Source organism: Anomaloglossus baeobatrachus, chromosome 3 (genome assembly GCF_048569485.1).
Source record: "Anomaloglossus baeobatrachus isolate aAnoBae1 chromosome 3, aAnoBae1.hap1, whole genome shotgun sequence".
In the NCBI taxonomy this organism is placed as follows: Eukaryota; Metazoa; Chordata; class Amphibia; order Anura; family Aromobatidae; genus Anomaloglossus; species Anomaloglossus baeobatrachus.
This window is the reverse complement of record NC_134355.1, coordinates 39,651,936-39,672,833: the sequence shown is the minus strand read 5'-3', so window position 1 is coordinate 39,672,833 and position 20,898 is coordinate 39,651,936. Positions and strand designations below refer to the sequence as shown.

Genomic DNA, 20,898 nt, shown 5'->3' with positions numbered 1-20,898 from the left:
TACCAGAAACTGTGTTGTGTCTGTGGTGCCAGATGCTGGGGCATTAGTGATCCTTCTGATGGCAGTAGTGAAGACTCGGCGGCTCATCCAGTTCACTCCCCCAGGCAAGTATAACAGTAGTATGATTGCAGTGGTGAGACTAGTCCTCTCACTGGCCTTTTCAATAGCCAGGGTGAGGTCAGGGCAAACAAGGGTCTAGGCATGTGATCAGCGATGAAGGGGGGGGGGGCAAACCACAGAGGGGCGTTAGGGAGTGCAGGGATCAGCCTCAGGTGAGTATAGGAGGTGACCCTGCTCTCCTCTCACTAGCGCAAGGGTCAACCATTATATCATGTTCCCTATTTACCCGGTGCTTGCTGGGTGTTCCCTTATACCTGGCCCAACCCCGATAGTCACTGAGTGCCAAAAATGGACCACAATCTGGATTTAAAAACGAACTAAGGAACATATTAGACGAAGCTCTGGTCCTGAATATTATAAATAAAAATGAGTTTGACTACCTATTACCTCTTTTTCCGGTAATGGCAACGTTCTATATCTTGCCAAAAATACACAAGGGGTGTAACCCCTTGAGAGGTCGCCCCATAGTGTCGGGTATTGGTAGTATAACAGAAAAATTGAGCATTTATGTTGACAGGATACTAAGACCCTTTGTGGTCTCCCTCAATTCGTACTTGAGGGACACCACAGACTTCCTACTAAGAATTGACGATATCTTTCTCGAGGAAGGCATGCTTCTGTGCAGTATTGACGTGGAGGCTCTGTATTCTTCCATCCCTCATGAGGCTGGAGTGGAAGCAGTGAGGTATTTTCTAAGTACTAGAGGAAATCAATACATGCAGCATAATGACTTTGTCATTAAGGCCCTCACTTTCTGCTTGACCAAGAACGTCTTCACCTTTGATGGGAGGCTCTTCCATCAGCTCAGGGGAACTGCGATGGGGACTTGTTGTGCCCCATCGTATGCTAACCTCCTCCTGGGCTGGTGGGAGGAGAAGGTGGTTTTTGGTGGCTTGATAGATACGGAGGACGTCGTCTTGTGGACTAGATACATAGACGACGTCTTCCTTATCTGGAAGGGCTCTGAGGTGGAGTTTCACGCTTTTATGGCCAAATTGAACAATAATAACATTGGCCTACGTTTCACTAGCGAAGTAGGTGGAGACAGGTTGGCGTTTCTCGACGTTTTGGTCGAAAGAGGACCAGAGGGCCGCCTGAGAACAACAACATATAGAAAAGCCACCTCGTCCAACTCCTTGCTAAAATGGGAGAGCGCCCACCCGAGCTCCCTTAAGAGGGGGATTCCGAAGGGAAAGTTTACAAGGATGCGGAGAAACTGTTCAGACGATGCGGCTTTTGAAACACAGTCGGTGGATCTGATGGGACGCCTAAGAGAGAGGGGCTATCCTGAGCAGGTCATTATGAGGGCCTATAAATCCACATGCAGCTTGGATCGTAGTGGTTTACTACATCCCAACAGTCAAAATGCCACCACCCCGGAGACTCTTAGGTTCATTACTACATTTAACAATGGTGCAGTGGACCTAAGAAAAATACTGTCTAAATATTGGCCCATATTACATATGGACCCTGCGATTGACAAACATCTCTCGGATCATCCATCCGTCACTTACAGAAAAGCGAGATCTTTGAGTGATAGATTGGTCCATAGTCACTTTCAAGAGAATAAACCAGCCAAAAAAAGTGATGTAAAAGGATGTTTTAAGTGCCATAACTGTATAAATTGCAAATATATAGAAGAAGGAAAGGAATTTAAAAACTCTACAGGCAGTAAGGTATACTCTTTGAGGTCCTTTATAACTTGCAAATCAAAGGGGGTGGTGTACAAGGTAACCTGTGGTTGTGGGAAGCTGTATGTCGGCAAGACCATCAGGGAGTTGAGGCGCAGAGTGGGGGAACACAAAAATGACATCACAAACAAAAATGATACACCAGTGGCAAGACATTTCAATGCTTCCCATAATGGCGATCTGGGAAGCTTTAAGGTAATGGGCATCGATTTGATCCATCCTCCCTTACGTGGTGGAAACTGGGACAAGACCATCCTCCAGAAGGAATGCTTCTGGATTTATACTTTGGGTACTATGGCACCGACTGGATTAAATGAATCCCTTTCATTCTCCCCTTTTTTAGGAGCACCTTAGAACTAGGGTCCTTCTAGGAGGGAAAGTCGACGCCCGAGTGGGGGCACCATGGGCGTGGGGTATGATAGGGTGCCGACCCCCACATGCTAGGTAGCGTGCAATAACATCTAGGGTCAGTGACTAGTATGCACTTTAGTTCTTGGTATTCTGCCACTCTATGGCAACTATGTCTGGATGATCTTGTCCATCCCCCTTTAAACAATAGACCAAACAGCACATATATACTACTGCCCCTATAGCCCCTCTGGCCGTCATGGGTAGTTTTGCCCTCTCTCTGTGGGTCCCATTGGGACACTGACTTTTAACTGACTGATTTTTCAATTGACCTATGGCTTCTGTAAGTGTTGTGGAGTGGGCCGGTGTTTATTCTACAACTAACTTTATCCCCCTGCTGCACTTTCTGTTTTTTGTTGTTTTTTGTTGTTTGTTTACATCAATTTGGCTGCACCAACCTAGTGTGGTTTTATTAATTTTTTTCATATTACTAACCTGGCCTGTGACAGTAAATATATACCGGCATTTTTATGTGGACTTGTGCCTAATGCCATATAATTATAAATGCAGCCGTGATAGTAAAATACTGAGGTTGCTAGGTAGCGCAAACATGAGTATTCATTCAATGGATCTGTTTGCGTTCCACTCACCCGGATGTGAGGACATCGGGTAAGGACGGTGATGTCTCCTAAGCGACGCTGCCTGAGATGATGCGTAACTTCCGGCCCGGAGGCATTCTGGGAGTACGCGTCACTATTCCAACGAATCTGCGCATGCGCCGTGCTATATTTGGAGCGTCACTCCAGATGCTAAGCGCAGCAAGCTTGAATCAGGTTCGATATGCGTCTAGATGCGGTGAGTTAATACAACCATGGGGCTTTTACGAATGCGGCCTGATAGGCAGTTCCCTGGGTGTTTTTCTGACATGTGCTTATTGATATTGTAGTGAATCGGGCATCTGTGGAGGGTCATACAAAAAGCGATGCTTAAGTGACGTCCACTGCTGATATCCCACTTGGACTCCCCTGATGATCCATGTTGAAACGTTGGGAGTGGGAACCGTTGAGAATTGCCTGACTGAGGTTATCCGGCTATATGGGATCTGATGTGCTGAGAAACAGCCCCCCGTGATTGAGCTGGTAACCGATAATTATATGCCTGCCAAAAACTCTGAGATATGGTAAGACCATTCCTTATTAGAGAGGAATATCTTTATTTCTAAATCCTCTATATAACCTGCCGTTTAATACACACAGAGAGAGTTTCCCATGATTGGGGTTCCTATTGTGATAAATAATGTGTGTATATACCTCAGCTGGATAGGGTACGTATGCTGGCACAACTGTACATCTGTGTGTTAACCAGCTGTGCTGGTAGAACTATACATTCGGGTGCAAACCAGCTGAGGCAGTCCGTTTTGTGTAGGATCTTAATATCCCTACATTTTGGTCCGGTAGATCGTCCAATTTTTGTGACGATTGTGAACCTTGGTTTTAACTCCTTTATGAACTACTAGAAGGTGGCCCGATTCTACGCATCGGGTATTCTAGAATTTACGTATTGTGTAGTTCATGTATGATTTTTGTTATATATATATATATATATATATATATATATATATATATAGATGTTGTTGTGTGTAGTTACCAAGTGTTTGTGTAGGGGCTGTACATGTTCTGGGTGTTGTCTGGGTGTGACGGGGGGTGAGAGCGGTGTTGTATGTGTGTTGCGTTGTTTGTGGAGCGCTGTGTGTCTGTAGCGTTGTGTGTGTGTGTTGCGCGGTTTGTGTGTGTGTGGTGTGTTTTGGGGGGAGGTATGTTTTGTGCAATGTGTGTGTTGTGCGGTATGTGCGTATATTTGTGTGTGCCGCGGTGTTTGTGTGTTGGGTGTTGTGTGTATGCAGCGTTGTCTGTGTGTGTGGGTGTCTGTGTAGGGCAGTTGTTTGTGGTTCCCAGTGTGTGTGTGTGTGTGGTGTGTGGTGTGTTGTGCAGTGCGCGCGCGCGTGTGTGTGTGTGTGTTGGGGGGAGGTGCGCACTCCCAAACGTGCTCCATCCCCCATGCAGCGCACTCCCCATCGTGCTCCATCCCCCATGCAGCGCACTCCCCATCGTGCTCCATCCCCTATGCTGCGCACCCCCCATCGTGCTCCATCTCCCATGCTGCGCACTCCCAAACGTGCTCCATCCGCCATGCTGCGCACTCCCAAACGTGCTCCATCCGCCATGCTGCGCACTCCCCATCGTGCTCCATCCCCCATGCAGCGCACTCCCCATCGTGCTCCATCCCCTATGCTGCGCACCCCCCATCGTGCTCCATCTCCCATGCTGCGCACTCCCAAACGTGCTCCATCCGCCATGCTGCGCACTCCCAAACGTGCTCCATCCGCCATGCTGCGCACTCCCAAACGTGCTCCATCCGCCATACTCCGCACTCCCCATCGTGCTCCATCCCCCATGCAGCGCACTCCCCATCGTGCTCCATCCCCTATGCTGCGCACCCCCCATCGTGCTCCATCTCCCATGCTGCGCACTCCCAAACGTGCTCCATCCGCCATGCTGCGCACTCCCAAACGTGCTCCATCCGCCATGCTGCGCACTCCCAAACGTGCTCCATCCGCCATACTCCGCACTCCCCATCGTGCTCCATCCCCGATGCTGCGCACCCCCCCATCGTGCTCCATCCCCCATGCTGCACCAGCATCAGCCTCTCTGCCCCCAGCATCAGCTTCTCTGCCCCAGCATCAGCCTCTCTCCTCCCAGCATCAGCCTCTCTCCTCCCAGCATCAGCCTCTCTCATCCTAGCATCAGCCTCTCTCATCCTAGCATCAGCCTCTCTCCTCCCAGCATCAGCCTCTCCTCTCTGTCCCCAGCATCAGCCTCTCTCCTCCCAGCCTTCCCCAGCATCAGCCTCTCTCCTCCCAGCCTCCCTCCTCCCACCCTCCCCCAGCATCAGCCTCCCTCTCCCAGCCTCCCTCAGCATCAGCCTCCCCCAGCATCAGCCTCTCTTCTCTCAGCCTACCTCTCCCAGCCTCCCTCCTCCCAGCCTCCCTCAGCATCAGCCTCCCTCTCCCAGCCTCCCCAAGCATCAGCCTCCACCAGCATCAGCCTCTCTCCTTCCAGCCTCCCCCAGCATCAGCCTCCGCCAGCATCAGCCTCTCTCCTTCCAGCCTCCTCCAGCATCAGCCTCCCTCTCCCAGCCTTCCCCAGGATCAGCCTCTCTCCTCCCAGCCTCCGTCCTCCCAGCCTTCCCCAGCCTCAGCCTCTCTCCTTCCAGCCTCCCCCAGCATCAGCCTCTCTTCTTCCAGCCTCCCTCAGCATCAGCCTCCCCTTCCCAGCCTTCCCTAGGATCAGCCTCTCTCCTCCCAGCCTCCTTCCTCCCAGCCTCCCCCTCCCAGCCTCCCTCAGCATCAGCCTTCCGCTCCCAGTCTCCCCCAGCATCAGCCTCCCCAAGCATCAGCCTCCACCAGCATCAGCCTCTCTCCTTCCAGCCTCCCCCAGCATCAGCCCCTCTCCTTCCAGCCTCCCTCAGCATCAGCCTCCCGTTCCCAGCCTTCCCCAGGATCAGCCTCTCTCCTCCCAGCCTCCTTCCTCCCAGCCTCCCCCTCCCAGCCTCCCTCAGCATCAGCCTTCCCCTCCCAGTCTCCCCCAGCATCAGCCTCCCTAAGCATCAGCCTCCACCAGCATCAGCCTCTCTCCTTCCAGCCTCCCCCAGCATCAGCCTCCCCAAGCATCAGCCTCCACCAGCATCAGCCTCCCTTGTCCCAGCCTCCCCCAGCATCAGCCTCCCCCTCCCAGCCTCCCCCAGCATCAGCCTCTCTCCTCCCAGCATCAGCCTCTCTCATCCCAGCATCAGCCTCTCTCCTCCCAGCATCAGCCTCTCCTCTCTGTCCCCAGCATCAGCCTCTCTCCTCCCAGCCTTCCCCAGCATCAGCCTCTCTCCTCCCAGCCTCCCCCAGCATCAGCCTCCCCCAGCATCAGCCTCTCTTCTTCCAGCCTCCCCCAGCATCAGCCTCTCTCCTTCCAGCCTCCCCCAGCATCAGCCTCCCTCTCCCAGCCTTCCCCAGGATCAGCCTCTCTCCTCCCAGCCTCCGTCCTCCCAGCCTTCCCCAGCATCAGCTTTCCCCTCCCAGCCTCCCTCAGCATCAGCCTTCCCCAGCATCAGCCTCTCTCCTCCCAGCCTCAGCCTCTCTCCTTTCAGCCTCCTCCAGCATCAGCCTCTCTCCTTCCAGCCTCCCTCAGCATCAGCCTCCCCTTCCCAGCCTTCCCCAGGATCAGCCTCTCTCCTCCCAGCCTCCTTCCTCCCAGCCTCCCCCTCCCAGCCTCCTTCAGCATCAGCCTTCCCCTCCCAGTCTCCCCCAGCATCAGCCTCCCCCTCCCAGCCTTCCCCATGATCAGCCTCTCTGCTCCCAGCCTCCTCCAGCACGCCGTGCTCCTCTGCCGACACTCACACACCCGATCGCATCCACTCACACACACCCGATCGCATCCACTCACACACACCCGATCGCATCCACTCACACACACCCGATCGCATCCACTCACACACACCCGATCGCATCCACTCACACACACCCGATCGCATCCACTCACACACACCCGATCGCATCCACTCACACACACAGACACTGACGATATCGCACATACGCGCTCACACTCACAACATCCGGAGATACCACATGCCTCTGGCCATGTGATCCTCCGTCAGGTCCTGGAAGGTCACAACAGCACAGTATCGAGGCCGAGAAGCAAGCGATATCGCCGGATGCTGTGAGTGTGTGGATGCGATGTGAGGTGTGTGTGAGGTGTGTGTGAGGTGTGTGTGAGAGTGAGTGTGATCTGATGTGTGTGTATGTTTGTGTGTGTGCTGTTATGTGTGTGCGGGTGGATCTTCCGCCGCAGCAGGACCTTGATGCGCTTGTAACCATGCGAGCATGGTTACCAACGTATCCACACCACTCCCGTGCGAGCGGGGGCCGGGGGGGGGGAGTACAGTACTCACCTCCGTGACAGCCGTGTCAGTTCGGGGAATGCGCGGGGGGAGGGAGGGGGCGGGGCCAGAGCTAGCGTGCATTGCGTGAGGGGGGCGGGGCGTGGCGTGGCCGAATTGCCAATGCCTGCAGGGTGCCGGGGCGAGAGGCCAATCTGTGGGGGGGCGGAGCCTGGGCGAGCGGCTGGCCAATCCGTGTGGGGGCGCAGCCTGGGCGAGCGGCCAATCCGTGTGGGGGGGCGGGGCCATGGCGAGCCCAGTGGCCAATCAGCTTTGTGTCACCGTAAGGACACAATTTTGGAGCATGACAGACAGACAGACAGACAGACAGACAGACAGACAGACAGAATAAGGCAATTATATATATAGATAGTTCATTTTATGAATGGAATAGTAAAAGTTACGTTTTATGTCTGAATTTATCATTGGCTCTGTGATTGGTCCAGCTACCTAAACTATATTACTTTGGACTTCTTTGTATATTGCTATTTACTGCTGTCATTTCTACCAGAAACTGTGTTGTGTCTGTGGTGCCAGCTGCTGGGGCAGTAGTGATCCTTCTGATGGCAGTAGTGAAGACTCGGCGGCCCATCCAGTTCACTCCCCCAGGCAAGTATAACAGTAGTATGATTGCAGTGGTGAGACTAGTCCTCTCACTGGCCTTTTCAATAGCCAGGGTGAGGTCAGGGCAAACAAGGGTTTAGGCATGTGATCAGCGATGAAGGGGGGGGCAAACCACAGAGGGGCGTTAGGGAGTGCAGGGATCAGCCTCAGGTGAGTATAGGAGGTGACCCTGCTCTCCTCTCACTAGCGCAAGGGTCAACCATTATATCATGTTCCCTATTTACCCAGTGCTTGCTGGGTGTTCCCTTATACCTGGCCCAACCCCGATAGTCACTGAGTGCCAAAAATGGACCACAATCTGGATTCTCCTGCACCATTGTACCGCCCTGAGAGGGGCCCGGCCGCTTCCTCCGCTTGCTCGGGCCAAGCCGCTCGAGGTCCGGGCTCGGGTTTTCAGTGGCGCGAGCGCCTCCGGACCGTGGGCCACGTCACTCTTGTTAAAGGAGAGTTGGCGGTGGGAGGATGGTGGTCGTGTAACAGGTCGTGACGCCACCCACGGGTCATGAGAAGCACCACCGCTGCGGCTGAAGTAATGGCGGGCTCTTCCGGGATCGGTGTTGCGGCCGCAGCCGAGATGTTAGCCCCTCCGTGGGTAGGGGCGGTGTGTCCCGGGGCCCGGTGGGGGACTTTAAGAGTTGGTGGTTGTTGTAGTCGGGGTGCAGGGCGCCGTGCCGCGGTGTAGTGTGTCGTGCCTGGATGGCACTGCTGCACTCACGATTAATTCACACTGAGTAACTGGTAAACCAGAGTTCGGTAGTGGTCGGTCCCCACGGCCGGCTGCTGATGTTCCCTGTGGGGTTGATGGTGGCCCCTTTTCCCGTGCACCTGCACATTCCCGTGAATGTTTGTGTTTCGGCCGCCCTGCCTAAGCAGTGGTAGCCCGATCCCCGTCAATGAGCTGCCGGAGGAGCCTCGGTTGCCCGCAGGCGCTGGCCCGTCGGGTGTTAGGCCCTTGGCGGTGGCGCTCACCCGGACTCGGTGGGCTTTTGCCTTCTTTCGGGACTTTGGGTGTGGATGAACTCGTTTATCTAGGAGGCCGCATGGCACATGAAATACAGAATATAGAGTAGGACCCCCCTATTGAGATTTGCCGTGACGTTGGCAGGGGTGCCTCAAAGAATTGATCAATTATTTGCTAAAAATCTCATTTATATTACAGTACAGTTGGAATAAATCTGTGAATTTGCACTTTTTATATGATGCATGCCATTTTCAGATCGTGCTGGCTCCCCTCTCTCTCTGTTTGGTTGTAGTTATGCTACAAATGTCTGGTGGCTGGTCACCACCATGCTGTGCACGCCTGATCTTGGTTTGCAATATATTCCTCCTGTTGGTGGCTGTACACAGTCAGTTGCCTCACCCTTTCCACAGGCATTGCTAATTAAGCACCATACTTGGATCTGGTCCGCCTTTATCAATGGTTGCTGTCTGGCACTGGGAGGGTCAGTTCTGATATAGTCCTGGTATGTGTAGAGCTTGCTCCACATGCTGGGACCTGGGCTGGCCTCTATCCACAATTGCCTCTTTTGCAACATAGAAGCGGTTATATATACAGGTTACAGGTATGTGTGCTCCATTATGGTTCTGCTTTTAACTTTATCTAGGAGGCCGCATGGCACATGAAATACAGAATATAGAGTAGGACCCCCCTATTGAGATTTGCCGTGACGTTGGCAGGGGTGGCTCAAAGAATTGATCAATTATTTGCTAAAAATCTCATTTATATTACAGTACAGTTGGAATAAATCTGTGAATTTGCACTTTTTATATGATGCATGCCATTTTCAGATCGTGCTGGCTCCCCTCTACCTCTGGATGTTTGCGTTTCGGCCTCCCTGTCAGCAATCAGTCAATTCGCCTATACTCAGTGGCTTCTAAGCTAGGACGGGGTCTGAGTACCCTTCTTCTTGGTGCTCCGGTACACGTTTGACTCCCCGATTCGGGACCGGCGGGCCACAACCCAGGCCCAGTCCGTACGGTTCCGCCGGTTGCTGTACCGGTACTCCTGCAGACGACCACCACCGCCTACCTGCCTGACGTTCTCTAAGGGGCCCAGGCTCCTACCCGGGTCCCTGACAGTCTCTCTCTTTTTTCCCCTCCTGACACTGTCAACTCTAAACTTTGTCTGCTTGAACTTCCTGCCCCAGGACAGTAATCTCCTCGGTAGGCGTGTCTTTCTGCCTGACTCCGCCCACCTGGTGTGCTCTACGTGCCCTGGGGGAGGCATCAGGTCTCCCTATCGGGTGACGTGTGTGACCTCACAGGGGGTGTGTGTGTGTATATGGCTGATGTAATTACCTGTGACCCCTGGGGTCCAGGGCGTCACATACCCCCTTGGTTTAATGCAGACCGTCCGTGGGCTGCCCGACCAACTCCGGTTTATTTTTCAAACTGTAAAACGGGAAAGAAAAACGGGAAAAACACTTACAATTATAATAACATTTGTACAAACTATGGTTACTGAAGGTCTTCCCTTAACTGGAGGCATTTTACTTTAACGTTTCAAACTTTATTTAACGGGAACGGGTCCATGTTCTTCCGCCTTTCCCACCCAATCAACCTAGCCTTGATGCTGCCCCTAAGAAATAGGCAGCACCCCTTTTCCCCAGTCCGGAAACAGGAACATGGCAGGTCGCCCAGGCGGGAACGGATACAGTGCAGGGCACCTGGCAGTTGTTATAGGGCTCTGCGGAGGATGGTCACCGGTCCCGGTGGTGACCGGACCCCAGCCTGCTCTGCTGCGGGTCATACCTCCAATCTGCCTCTCCGGAGGCCAACGGAACGGGAAGGCATGATAAAGGCGGCAGGGTAGGGCAATATTTACAAGCCCAAAAGTTTTTGGGTGGCCGGCTAGTCCACGGCCTTGTCCATGAGTAGTCACTCACGCAACAGGGTTTTAACAACACACAAGTCCCAACGGGGACGGGTCCTTTTCAGCTGCAACGGATTTCCACTTACTCAGCGGGAGGTTCCTCTTCCTCAACCTCCACTTCGGGGGTGTACGGTGGAGGAGGGGGCTGTCTGCCACTCCGGACATCTAGGGCAAACTAGCCCCTCTCCCCTCGGTGCCGGGTGTAGTGCACCAAGTCGCCGGGTAGGAGGTCACGGTCCGGGTGCCCGAACGGGAGATGGCTGTTTACATCCCGCCGGGATAAGAACACCTCCACTTCCAGACCGGGGTCGTACAAGAATCCCCAGCCCTTGTCCTGGTTGAAGCGCCGGACCTGGCCCTGGTGGGTGGGGCCCCGTACCCAGTAGCCGGCGCTCCTTAGGTGCTCCTTCCCCTCGATGGTACGGACTAACACCTCTTCTCTCTTCCTTTCACGGGCCGCAATCTTCCGGCTCAACTGGCTGGGCTGCCGCTCCCAGTATGGTGGGTTTACATACCCGGGGTCTGCTTCAGTGGGGGTCTGGCCCAGCCGGCACTCTCCCATGTCGACCACTATCGACACCCTCGGAGGGGAGCGCCGCTGTGTCGCGGCCGACTCTGCTGCCCTGCAGCTGCCTCCCCGTGGAACCTCAGCCGAGGCCCGTGACCCTGGAGCGGTTTGTTTCACCTTCGGACCTTTCTTGGCCAGGCGGGTTGCTGGAGCCTGGGTACCTCTGGGCAAGGCCACTTCCGGGGCACTCGGCATCGCCTCCGGCTCAGGTGCCGTCCGGTAACGAGTCTCCTCCGGCAACGGGCTCTGCGCGGCCTCGTTCCATTGCAGGTCCAGGCCTGCCTCCTCCAGTAGCTTCCCGTGAACGCCCGGGACGTACTCCACCACCGATGCTGGGGGTGGGGATATGGGCGGAGGAGCAGCAACCACTGTTGCGGGCAATGGAGGAGGCGGTATGGCGGGCAACAGCAGACCGGGCCCCTCAGCCGCGATGGCCGACCCCTCAAGGGCACAGGGACATGGGTCGCCTCCCCACCCTGCCAACACCGTCATCCTCTCATGGGCCCGCACAGCAGCCACTATCTCCCCCATCTCCGCCGCCCAGTGCTCCACCAGGAAGCTTACCTGGTGCTGGAGGCGGCGACACATCTCCTCCGTCCGGGCCTTCACCCACGCTGCTGTTCCTTGCGCGGGCTCCGGGGTATAGGGACGCGGGACGGGAGTCCCTATGCTTCACAGTGTGGGTCCAGGAACGGAACGGATGCAGGGTCCTGGAGTCCCTGCCTTTTTATCTTCTCAGTTACATCAGGCAGCCTTCTCGCCCGCCTCCCCCTTGGTTTTCTCTTAACACTCCTCCTTCTGGGGCGGGGCTTCTCTCTTCACGCCTTCACTGCTCGGGGAAGACGACTCGAGCGGGAAACTTTTGCGCCAAGATGGCGGGACTTCAACTTTTTCGGCAGGACGCCGCTGACGAAAACTTCTAAGGCGCACTTTCCACAGGTAAGTGGACTGTCCGAATCCTGAGAGGGGCCCGGCCGCTTCCTTCGCTTGCTCGGGCCGAGCCGCTCGAGGTCCGGGCTCGGGTTGTTGGTGGCACGAGCGCCTCCGGACCGGGGGCCACGTCACTCTTGTGAAAGGGGAGAAGGCGGTGGGAGGATGGTGGTCGTGTAATGGGTCGTGACGCCACCCACGGGTCGTGGTGAGGGGAGAAGCACTACCGCTGTGGCTGAAGTAATGGCGGGCTCGTCCGGGATCGGTGTTGCGGCCGCAGCCAAGATGTTAGTCCCTCCGTGGGTAGGGGCGGTGTGTCCCGGGGCCCGGTGGGGGACTGTAAGAGTTGGTGGTTGTTGTAGTCGGGGTGCAGGGCGCCGTGCCGAGGTGTAGTGTCTCGTGCCCGGTTGCACTTGTGTACTCACGATTAATTCACACTGATTCACTGGTAAACCAAAGTTCAGTAGTGGTCGGTCCCCGTGGCCGGCTGCTGATGTCCCCTGTGGGGTTGATGGTGGCCCCTTTTCCCGTGCACCTCTGAATGTTTGTGTTTCGGCCGCCCTGCCTAAGCAGTGGTAGCCCGCTCCCCGTCAATGAGCTGCTGGAGGAGCCCTCGGTTGCCCGCAGGCGCTGGCCCGTCGGGTGTTTGGCCCTTGGCGGTGGCGCTCACCCGGACTCGGTGGGCTTTTGCCTTCTTTCGGGACTTTGGGTGTTGATGAACTCGTGAGGTCCAGCCAGCAATCAGTCAATTCGCCTATACTCAGTGGCTTCTAAGCTAGGACGGGGTCTGAGTACCCTTCTTCTTGGTGCTCCGGTACATGTTTGACTCCCCGATTCGGTACCGGCGGGCCACAAGCCAGGCCTGGTCCGTACGGTTCCGCCGGTTGCTGTACCGGTACTCCTGCAGACGGCCACCACCGCCTGCCTGTCTGATGCTCTCTAAGGGGCCCAGGCTCCTACCCGGGTCCCTGACAGTCTCTCTCTTTTTTCCCCTCCTGACACTGTCAACTCTAAACTTTGTCTGCTTGAACTTCCTGCCCCAGGACAGTAGTCTCCTCCGTGGGCGTGTCTTTCTGCCTGACTCCACCCACCGGGTGTGCTCTACTTGCCCTGGGGGAGGCATCAGGTCTCCCTATCGGGTGACATGTGTGTGACCTCACAGGGGGCGGGGGTGTGTGTGTATATGGCTGATGTAATTACCTGTGACCCCTGGGGTCCAGGGCGTCACACTATCACTAAAACAGAATGCTACTAAAGAGGTATGATGTGGGAAACCAGGATTGAGATGCATTTTTCCAAAAACTCCCACTACACTAGACTAGACCCCATAGAAGTAGACCAGGACGTGGGCAAACTTTGTATACTTTTTACTCCAGAAATTGATTTCAAAATGCCAACCACTATTTTGACTAGAAAATGTTTCTCTCAGTGCATACTTCTGCATACAGCTCTTCATCTACCGTCATTACAGAGGTTATTAACTCTAATGATATCAGTGATAATCGGAGAGGGTAGCACGCTGATACTAACCCCGACTTGTTCTGGGAAATTGCTTTGGGAATGATGATGAGATGTTGAACAGATCGGCTGAAGTTCCTTCTTGAATTTTTCAACAGCTCGGAGAAGACGTTCTTTGTTCTGCTGATCTCTGTCTGTAGAGCAAATGAGAAAAGCTGATTATACCCTGTACACTTTATCTTCCAGGGATTTCTCATTAATACAAATATCCGAACGCTACATTTTTCATCTCATGCCATAGTCATGTGGATATACTGTAAGGGCAGTAGCGTTATAGAGGTAGAGGTAGCAGCAGGCCCGGCTCCAGTTTTTCGTGGGCCCTGGGCGAAAGAGTCCTAGTGGGCTCGTTTAACTCATAACATGATTCATTATTAGAATATAGAGGTTGCAGGGCTGTATATATATATATATATATATATTGTGAGACTGTGACCGGGGTTATCTATGACGGCCGGTATGTCTCGCCCCGGTTGTGCTCACTCCATGATAGAAAGTAAATCCACTCTAGGGTTAATCCTGTTTCCCTACAGGCTGAAGGAAGGGTTAAATGAAAACAGGAACGAGGGCAGGTGTGCCGGGTGTGAGGGAGTGAACAGAACTCCCTGAGCTCTCTGCTGGAGAGGCACATGTATATTGTTGTGGACTTTTGTTTGGACATTAAACCGTGTGCTGTGAACCTTAATGCCTGGATCCCGTGTCTTCTGCTGCGCAGCCGACCACGCTACCTCACATATGGTGGAGAATCGGCGGGCATGCCAGCCCGGTGAGGTGTAGCATCCATCCCTGGTGACCCGGTAGCACATGTCCTGGATTCGAGCGGCTATACTACAGCCCAAACCCGGTGACGCCATGGAGGACATACTACAGCAGCTGGCTCAAGCTAATGCACAGCAACAACAGGCTAATGCACAGCAACAACAGGCTAATGCACAGCTACAAGAGGCTAATGCACAGCAGCAACAGACCAATGCACACCTGCTCCGGGCGTTGGAACGTCAGCAGCAATCCTTGCAAGCGCAGGACAAAAGGCACCAAGAACAGCTGGTTCAGGCCAATGCACGTCAGCAGCAAGCCTTGCAATTGCAGGAACAAAGACATCAAGAACAGATGGTTCTCCTGGCCAAGTCGATCCGTGCCGGACCGGCAGCAACAACCCCGGGACCGGGTGACGACGGCAGCATCCGGAAAGCGGTGAGACAAGCGTTGCAAAAGATGACCCCGGGGGATGATGTGGAAGCGTTCCTGGCGGTGTTTGAGCGGGTGGCCGAGCGGGAAAAGCTGCCGACCCCCCAGTGGGCTGAGGTATTGTCGCCCTATCTGACGGGGGAACCCCAAAAAGCGTACCTGGACCTCTGTACCGAGGACGCCATTGACTATGTGACCCTGAAAGCCGAAATACTGGCTCGGTTGGGGGTGAATACCTATGTACGGGCCCAGCGGGTAAATCAGTGGTTCTATGAGGAAGCCAAACCCGTACGCTCCCAGGCCTATGACTTGTTGCATCTTGTAAAAAAGTGGTTGCAGCCTGACACTCTGAGCCCGGCGCAAATGGTGGAAAGGGTAGTAGTGGATCGTTTTGTGCGCACTTTACCCGTCACCGTTCAACGGTGGGTAGGACAGGGTGACCCGAGTACCCTGGACCAATTAGTGTCCCTGGTAGAGCGGCATGTGGCTACGCAGGACTTGATACGGGACACTGAGACTTTGCGTACCGCCCGTCGGTCCGGCCCCTCCAAGCCTAGGGCCAAGGACCCACCGCTGACAACGGTGCAGGAGTCCCCTACCGTCCCGTCTGAGGCCGCGGCCGCCATTCCTGAGGTCCGGAAGGGTCTGTACCCTAAACGACAACCCGTCAAGGGGGTTTCCGTCCCCATTAGATGTTGGCGATGCCAGCGGGTGGGACATATGGAAGCCCAGTGTCCACTCACCACGGAGCCCATGGATTGTGGGGTTACCCGGCGGGGTTCAATGTATGCTCAGGTGGTGTGTACCGCTGACCTGGTCTCCCCAGAGACGGAGCCCCACTTGTGCCAAATACAGGTTAATGGATGTCCGGTTACAGGATTGTTGGATTCCGGAAGCTTAGTGACCCTTGTGCGATCCACCTTGAGGGCTAAAGTAATGGCCACAGGACGTACCGTGGGGGTGGTTTGCATACATGGGGACCGCCGAGACTATCCCACGGGGATTGTCACCATCACAGCACCTTGCGGTCAGGTGCAACATGAGGTGGGACTTCTTAACACTCTTCCTTATGACGTGATCCTAGGAAGGGATCTGCCCTATTTTTGGACTTTATGGAAGGGACCCCCTAAGTCTCCTCAGATATTGGTCAGTCCGGGACCTGAGCCCTACAATCCTGAATCCGGGACGCCTGCCGTAGGGGTCCCCATGATAGGGACAGAATGTGAACCCGATAGGTCGCCCCTAGAGGTATTGGCAGGAGAGGCTGAGACGGTCGAACCCATCCCGGAGTTGGAGGCATCCCCGGATACGTTTGGGACAGCCCAACTCCAGGACCCTACGTTAATACATGCCCGGAGTCGGGTGACAGTAGTTGACGGGGTGGCACAGCTGCCCGGTGCCCAGGTAAGGTACCCCCATTTCGCTCTTAAGCAAGATTTACTCTACCGGGTAGATGAAATACGGGGCGTGGGGGTAGAACAGTTTGTGGTGCCCCAGCCGTATCGCCGGCGGGTCCTCGACTTGGCTCATAAACACCTGATGAGTGGCCACCTAGGGGTCAAGAAAACGCAGGAGCGAATATTGCAAAGGTTCTATTGGCCCGGGGTCTTTGGGGAGGTAAAACGGTTCTGCGAAACCTGCCCGGAGTGTCAGCTTACCGCACCCCTGACCCATTTTCGCAGTCCGTTGGTACCGTTACCCATTATAGAAGTCCCTTTTGAACGGATAGGGATGGATCTGGTGGGGCCCCTCGTAAAGTCCGCTCGAGGGCACCAACACATCCTAGTGATCGTTGACTATGCCACCCGGTATCCCGAGGCGATACCTCTCAGACATACTGCAGCAAAGCTTATAGCTCGGGAGTTGTTTGCTGTGTTCTGCCGGGTGGGGTTGCCCCAGGAGATCCTTACGGATCAGGGGACCCCATTCATGTCTAAAGTGACCAAAGAGCTATGCCGGCTACTCCAGATCAAGCAGTTGCGTACGTCTGTGTATCATCCTCAAACGGACGGTTTAGTCGAGCGTTTCAATAAAACCCTGAAAACCATGCTAAAAAGGGTGATTTCAAAAGACGGGAAAGACTGGGATATGATGCTTCCCTATTTGATGTTTGCCATCCGTGAGGTGCCACAGGCATCCACGGGGTTTTCGCCTTTTGAATTATTATACGGGCGACATCCCCGGGGATTGTTGGACCTGGCAAAGGAAACATGGGAGCAAGAGCCCACCCCCCATAAGAGTGTGATTGAACACATTTTGGGTATGCAGAACCGCATAAGCGCGGTCATGCCAATTGTGAAGGAGCATTTACAGGAGGCTCAGGCCGCGCAAAGCGGCCGCTACAATAGACAAGCCACCGTGCGGGGATCGGGTGTTGGTATTAATCCCCACGGCGGAGAGTAAATTCCTGGCTCAGTGGCAAGGCCCCTACGAGATAAAGGAAAGAGTCGGGGTGGTTAACTATAAAGTGTTGCAGCCCGGTAGCCGGAAACCTGAACAAATATACCATGTCAACCTATTAAAACCTTGGCAGGAACGGGAAAACCTGATGGCTGTTTTCTCCCCATCTCCCTCCTCTTCGGGTCGTTCACATCCGGCTCCAGCGACCTCCGGAGAGGACGAACCGGAAGTAAGGATTGGAGAAGCCCTCACCAAGACTCAGAGGCGAGAGGCCAGACGGTTGGTTCAGCAGAACCCCGATGTCTTCTCCGAGCTGCCCGGTAGGACCAGTCTGATACGACATGATATTGTCACCGAGCCCCACCTGAAGGTACCCCTGAAGTCATACCGGGTACCGGAGGCTCGACAACAAGCCATATCGGAGGAAGTAAAGACAATGTTACGCCTGGGAGTCATCGAAAAATCCCGGAGTGAATGGGCTAGTCCGATTGTCCTAATACCAAAACCCGATGGCTCCTTAAGGTTCTGCAATGACTTTAGGAGATTGAACGAAATATCCAAGTTCGATCTCTACCCCATGCCCCGGGTGGATGAGCTGATTGATAGGCTGGGACAGGCGCGATATTTTACCACGCTTGACCTGACCAAGGGGTACTGGCAGGTGCCACTGACGGAGTCCGCCAAGGAGAAAACCGCTTTTGTTACGCCAGAGGGTCTCTTCCACTATGTTGTCTTGCCTTTTGGGTTACATGGCGCTCCGGCCACGTTCCAGAGGTTGATGGACTTAGTGCTGGAACCCCACCAGGCGTATGCATCAGCGTACCTTGATGACATCATTATTTACAGCTCCGAGTGGCAGACCCACTTGGAACAGGTACAAGCGGTGGTGGACGCGCTTCGAACAGCCGGATTGACAGCCAATCCCAAGAAATGTGCATTGGGACTCACGGAAGCCCGCTACTTGGGCTACGTGATAGGCCAAGGAGTAATTAAGCCCCAAATTAACAAGGTTGAGGCGATCCAGAAGTGGCCTAGACCCCTGACCACGAAGCAGGTTAGGGCCTTCCTGGGTATCGTGGGATACTACAGGAGGTTTGTAAAGGATTTTGCGGGACTATCAGCCCCCTTGACGGAACTTCTCAAAGGCAAGAAGTCCGTCATGGTGCGCTGGACTCCGCAGGCCGAGGACTCCTTCCGGGCCCTGAAGGGGGTCCTGTGCGGACAGCCCGTTCTTGTACACCCTGATTTCCGGAAGGAGTTCATAGTACAGACGGATGCCTCTGAGGTCGGCCTGGGGGCAGTGCTGTCTCAGGTGGTTCAGGGGGAGGAACACCCCGTCACCTTCTTAAGTAGGAAGCTCACCCCTCCCGAGCGGAATTATAGCGTAGTGGAGAAGGAGTGCCTGGCGATCAAGTGGGCCTTGGAGTCCCTACGCTATTACCTGCTGGGACGGCAGTTTCGCTTGGTGACGGATCACTCTCCACTGGTCTGGATGAGGTCCGCCAAGGAACGGAATGCCCGGGTTACCCGGTGGTTCCTTTCTCTGCAGAACTTCCGGTTTACGGTTGAACATAGGGCCGGTAGGTTGCAGGGCAACGCCGATGCCTTGTCCCGCGGCCCGTGTTTGATGGCGGGAGTTCAACCCCGCACGCTTGAACTGAGGGGGGGGTATGTGAGACTGTGACCGGGGTTATCTATGACGGCCGGTATGTCTCGCCCCGGTTGTGCTCACTCCATGATAGAAAGTAAATCCACTCTAGGGTTAATCCTGTTTCCCTACAGGCTGAAGGAAGGGTTAAATGGAAACAGGAACGAGGGCAGGTGTGCCGGGTGTGAGGGAGTGAACAGAACTCCCTGAGTCCTCTGCTGGAGAGGCACATGTATATTGTTGTGGACTTTTGTTTGGACATTAAACCGTGTGCTGTGAACCTTAATGCCTGGATCCCGTGTCTTCTGCTGCGCAGCCGACCACGCTACCTCACAAATATATATATATATATATATATATATATATATATATATATATATATATATATATATATATAAAATAAATAATACAATTCCCATAACTATAATCCTCCCATGTGTGCTGTCTCTCCCCCTTTGCGCTCTCTCTTCTCCCCTTATGCACTCTCTCCCCTGTGCTCTCTTCTCCCCCTGTGCTGTCTCTCCACGATATTCTCTCTGCTCCCCCTGTGCAGTCTCTTGTCCCCCTGTGTGGTCTCTCCCTCTTGCTCACTCTTCTCCCCATGCGGTCTCTTGTCCCCCTGTGCGGTCTCTCCCTGTGCTCTCTCTTCTCTCCCTGTGTGGTCTCTCCATCTGTGCAGTTTCTAATCCCCCTGTTCGGTCTCTTCTCCTCCGTGTGGTCTCTTGTCGCCCTGTGCGGTCTTTCCCCCTGTGCGGTCTCTCCTCGTGCTCTTTTTTCTCCCCCTGTGCGGTCTCTACCCTGTGCTCTCTCTTCTCCCCCTGTGCGGTCTCTTGTCCCCCTGTGCGGTCTCTCCCTGTGTGGTCTCTCCATCTGTGCGGTTTCTTCTCCCCCTGTGCGGTCACTTCTCCTCCGTGTGGTCTCTTGTCGCCCTGTGCGGTCTTTCCCCCTGTGCGGTCTCTCCCTGTGCTCTCTTTTCTTTTCCTGTGCAGTCTCTTCTCCCCCTGTGCGGTCTCTCCCCTGTGCTCTCTCTTCTCCCCCTGTGCGGTCCCTTGTCCCCTTGTGCGGTCTCTCCCTGTGTGGTCTCTCCATCTGTGCAGTCTCTTCTCCCCTTGTGAGGGCTCTTGTCCCCCTGTGTGGTCTCTCCCCGTACTCTCTCTTCTCTCCCTGTGCGGTCTCTCACCCGTGCTCTCTCTTCTCCCGCTGTGCAGTCTCTCCCTCTATGTGGTCTCTCCTCCCCCTGTGCAGTCTCTTCTCCCTCTGTGCCGTTTCTTCTCCCCCTGTGAGGTCTCTTCTCCCTCTGTGCGGTTTCTTCTCCCCCTGTGGTCTCTTGTCGTCCTTCTCCTCCTGTGCGGTCTCTCCCCCATGCTCTCTCTTCTCCCCTTATGCAGTATCTCCCCCTGTGCGGTCTCTTCTCCCTCTGTGCAGTCTCTTCTCCCTCTGTGCAATTTCTTCTCCCCCTGTGAGGTCTCTTCTCCCCCTGTGCGGTCTCTTCTCCCCCTGTGCAGTCTCTTTTCTCCCTCCTGTGCTGTGTGATGAGCACAGCGTCCTTACTGCTGAGCTGTGTCCCAACGATGCAGGAGATCAGTACTTACCACAGGTGTCAGGTGGTGTCACTTGTCTCTGCTCCCAGCTCATTAGTATTAAGTCAGGAGCAGTCAGGACGCTGCACTCATCACATATTGCAGAGAGACCGCGCACGGGAGGAAAGAGCACACGGGGGCGAGGGGGAGCCAGTTACCTGGGCGGTGGGCACCGTACCACATAAAGGGCTGGGGACATCATCGGACAAACAGCGTTGATGGTGTCCCCGACACAGTGGGCCCTTCTGTTTCTTCAGGGCTCCAGTACTTGCCCAGGTGCACCGGGTGGTGACGTCCGGCCCTGTGTAGCAGTCAGAGACAACATTGGTGCCTAAGGGAGCTCTAAACCCTGTGTGACTGTCACGTGTAGTTTTGCACAAACTTTGCTGACTGTTATAGTGACGTTGTCCTCTGTTCAGATTGCAAAT

The 20,898-nt window shown here is 54.7% G+C and overlaps 1 protein-coding gene across 1 annotated transcript in view; it reads right to left on the bottom strand.

The window, feature by feature from the left end:
- The window catches only part of LOC142295983 (spermatogenesis-associated protein 7 homolog), a 246,500-nt gene that overhangs the window by 90,115 nt on the left and 135,487 nt on the right, over positions 1-20,898 (bottom strand). Inside the window, exon 4 of the mRNA XM_075339138.1 lies at positions 13,670-13,791. Coding sequence (XP_075195253.1) covers positions 13,670-13,791 — 122 coding nt within the window. The remainder of the gene's footprint in view (positions 1-13,669; positions 13,792-20,898) is intronic.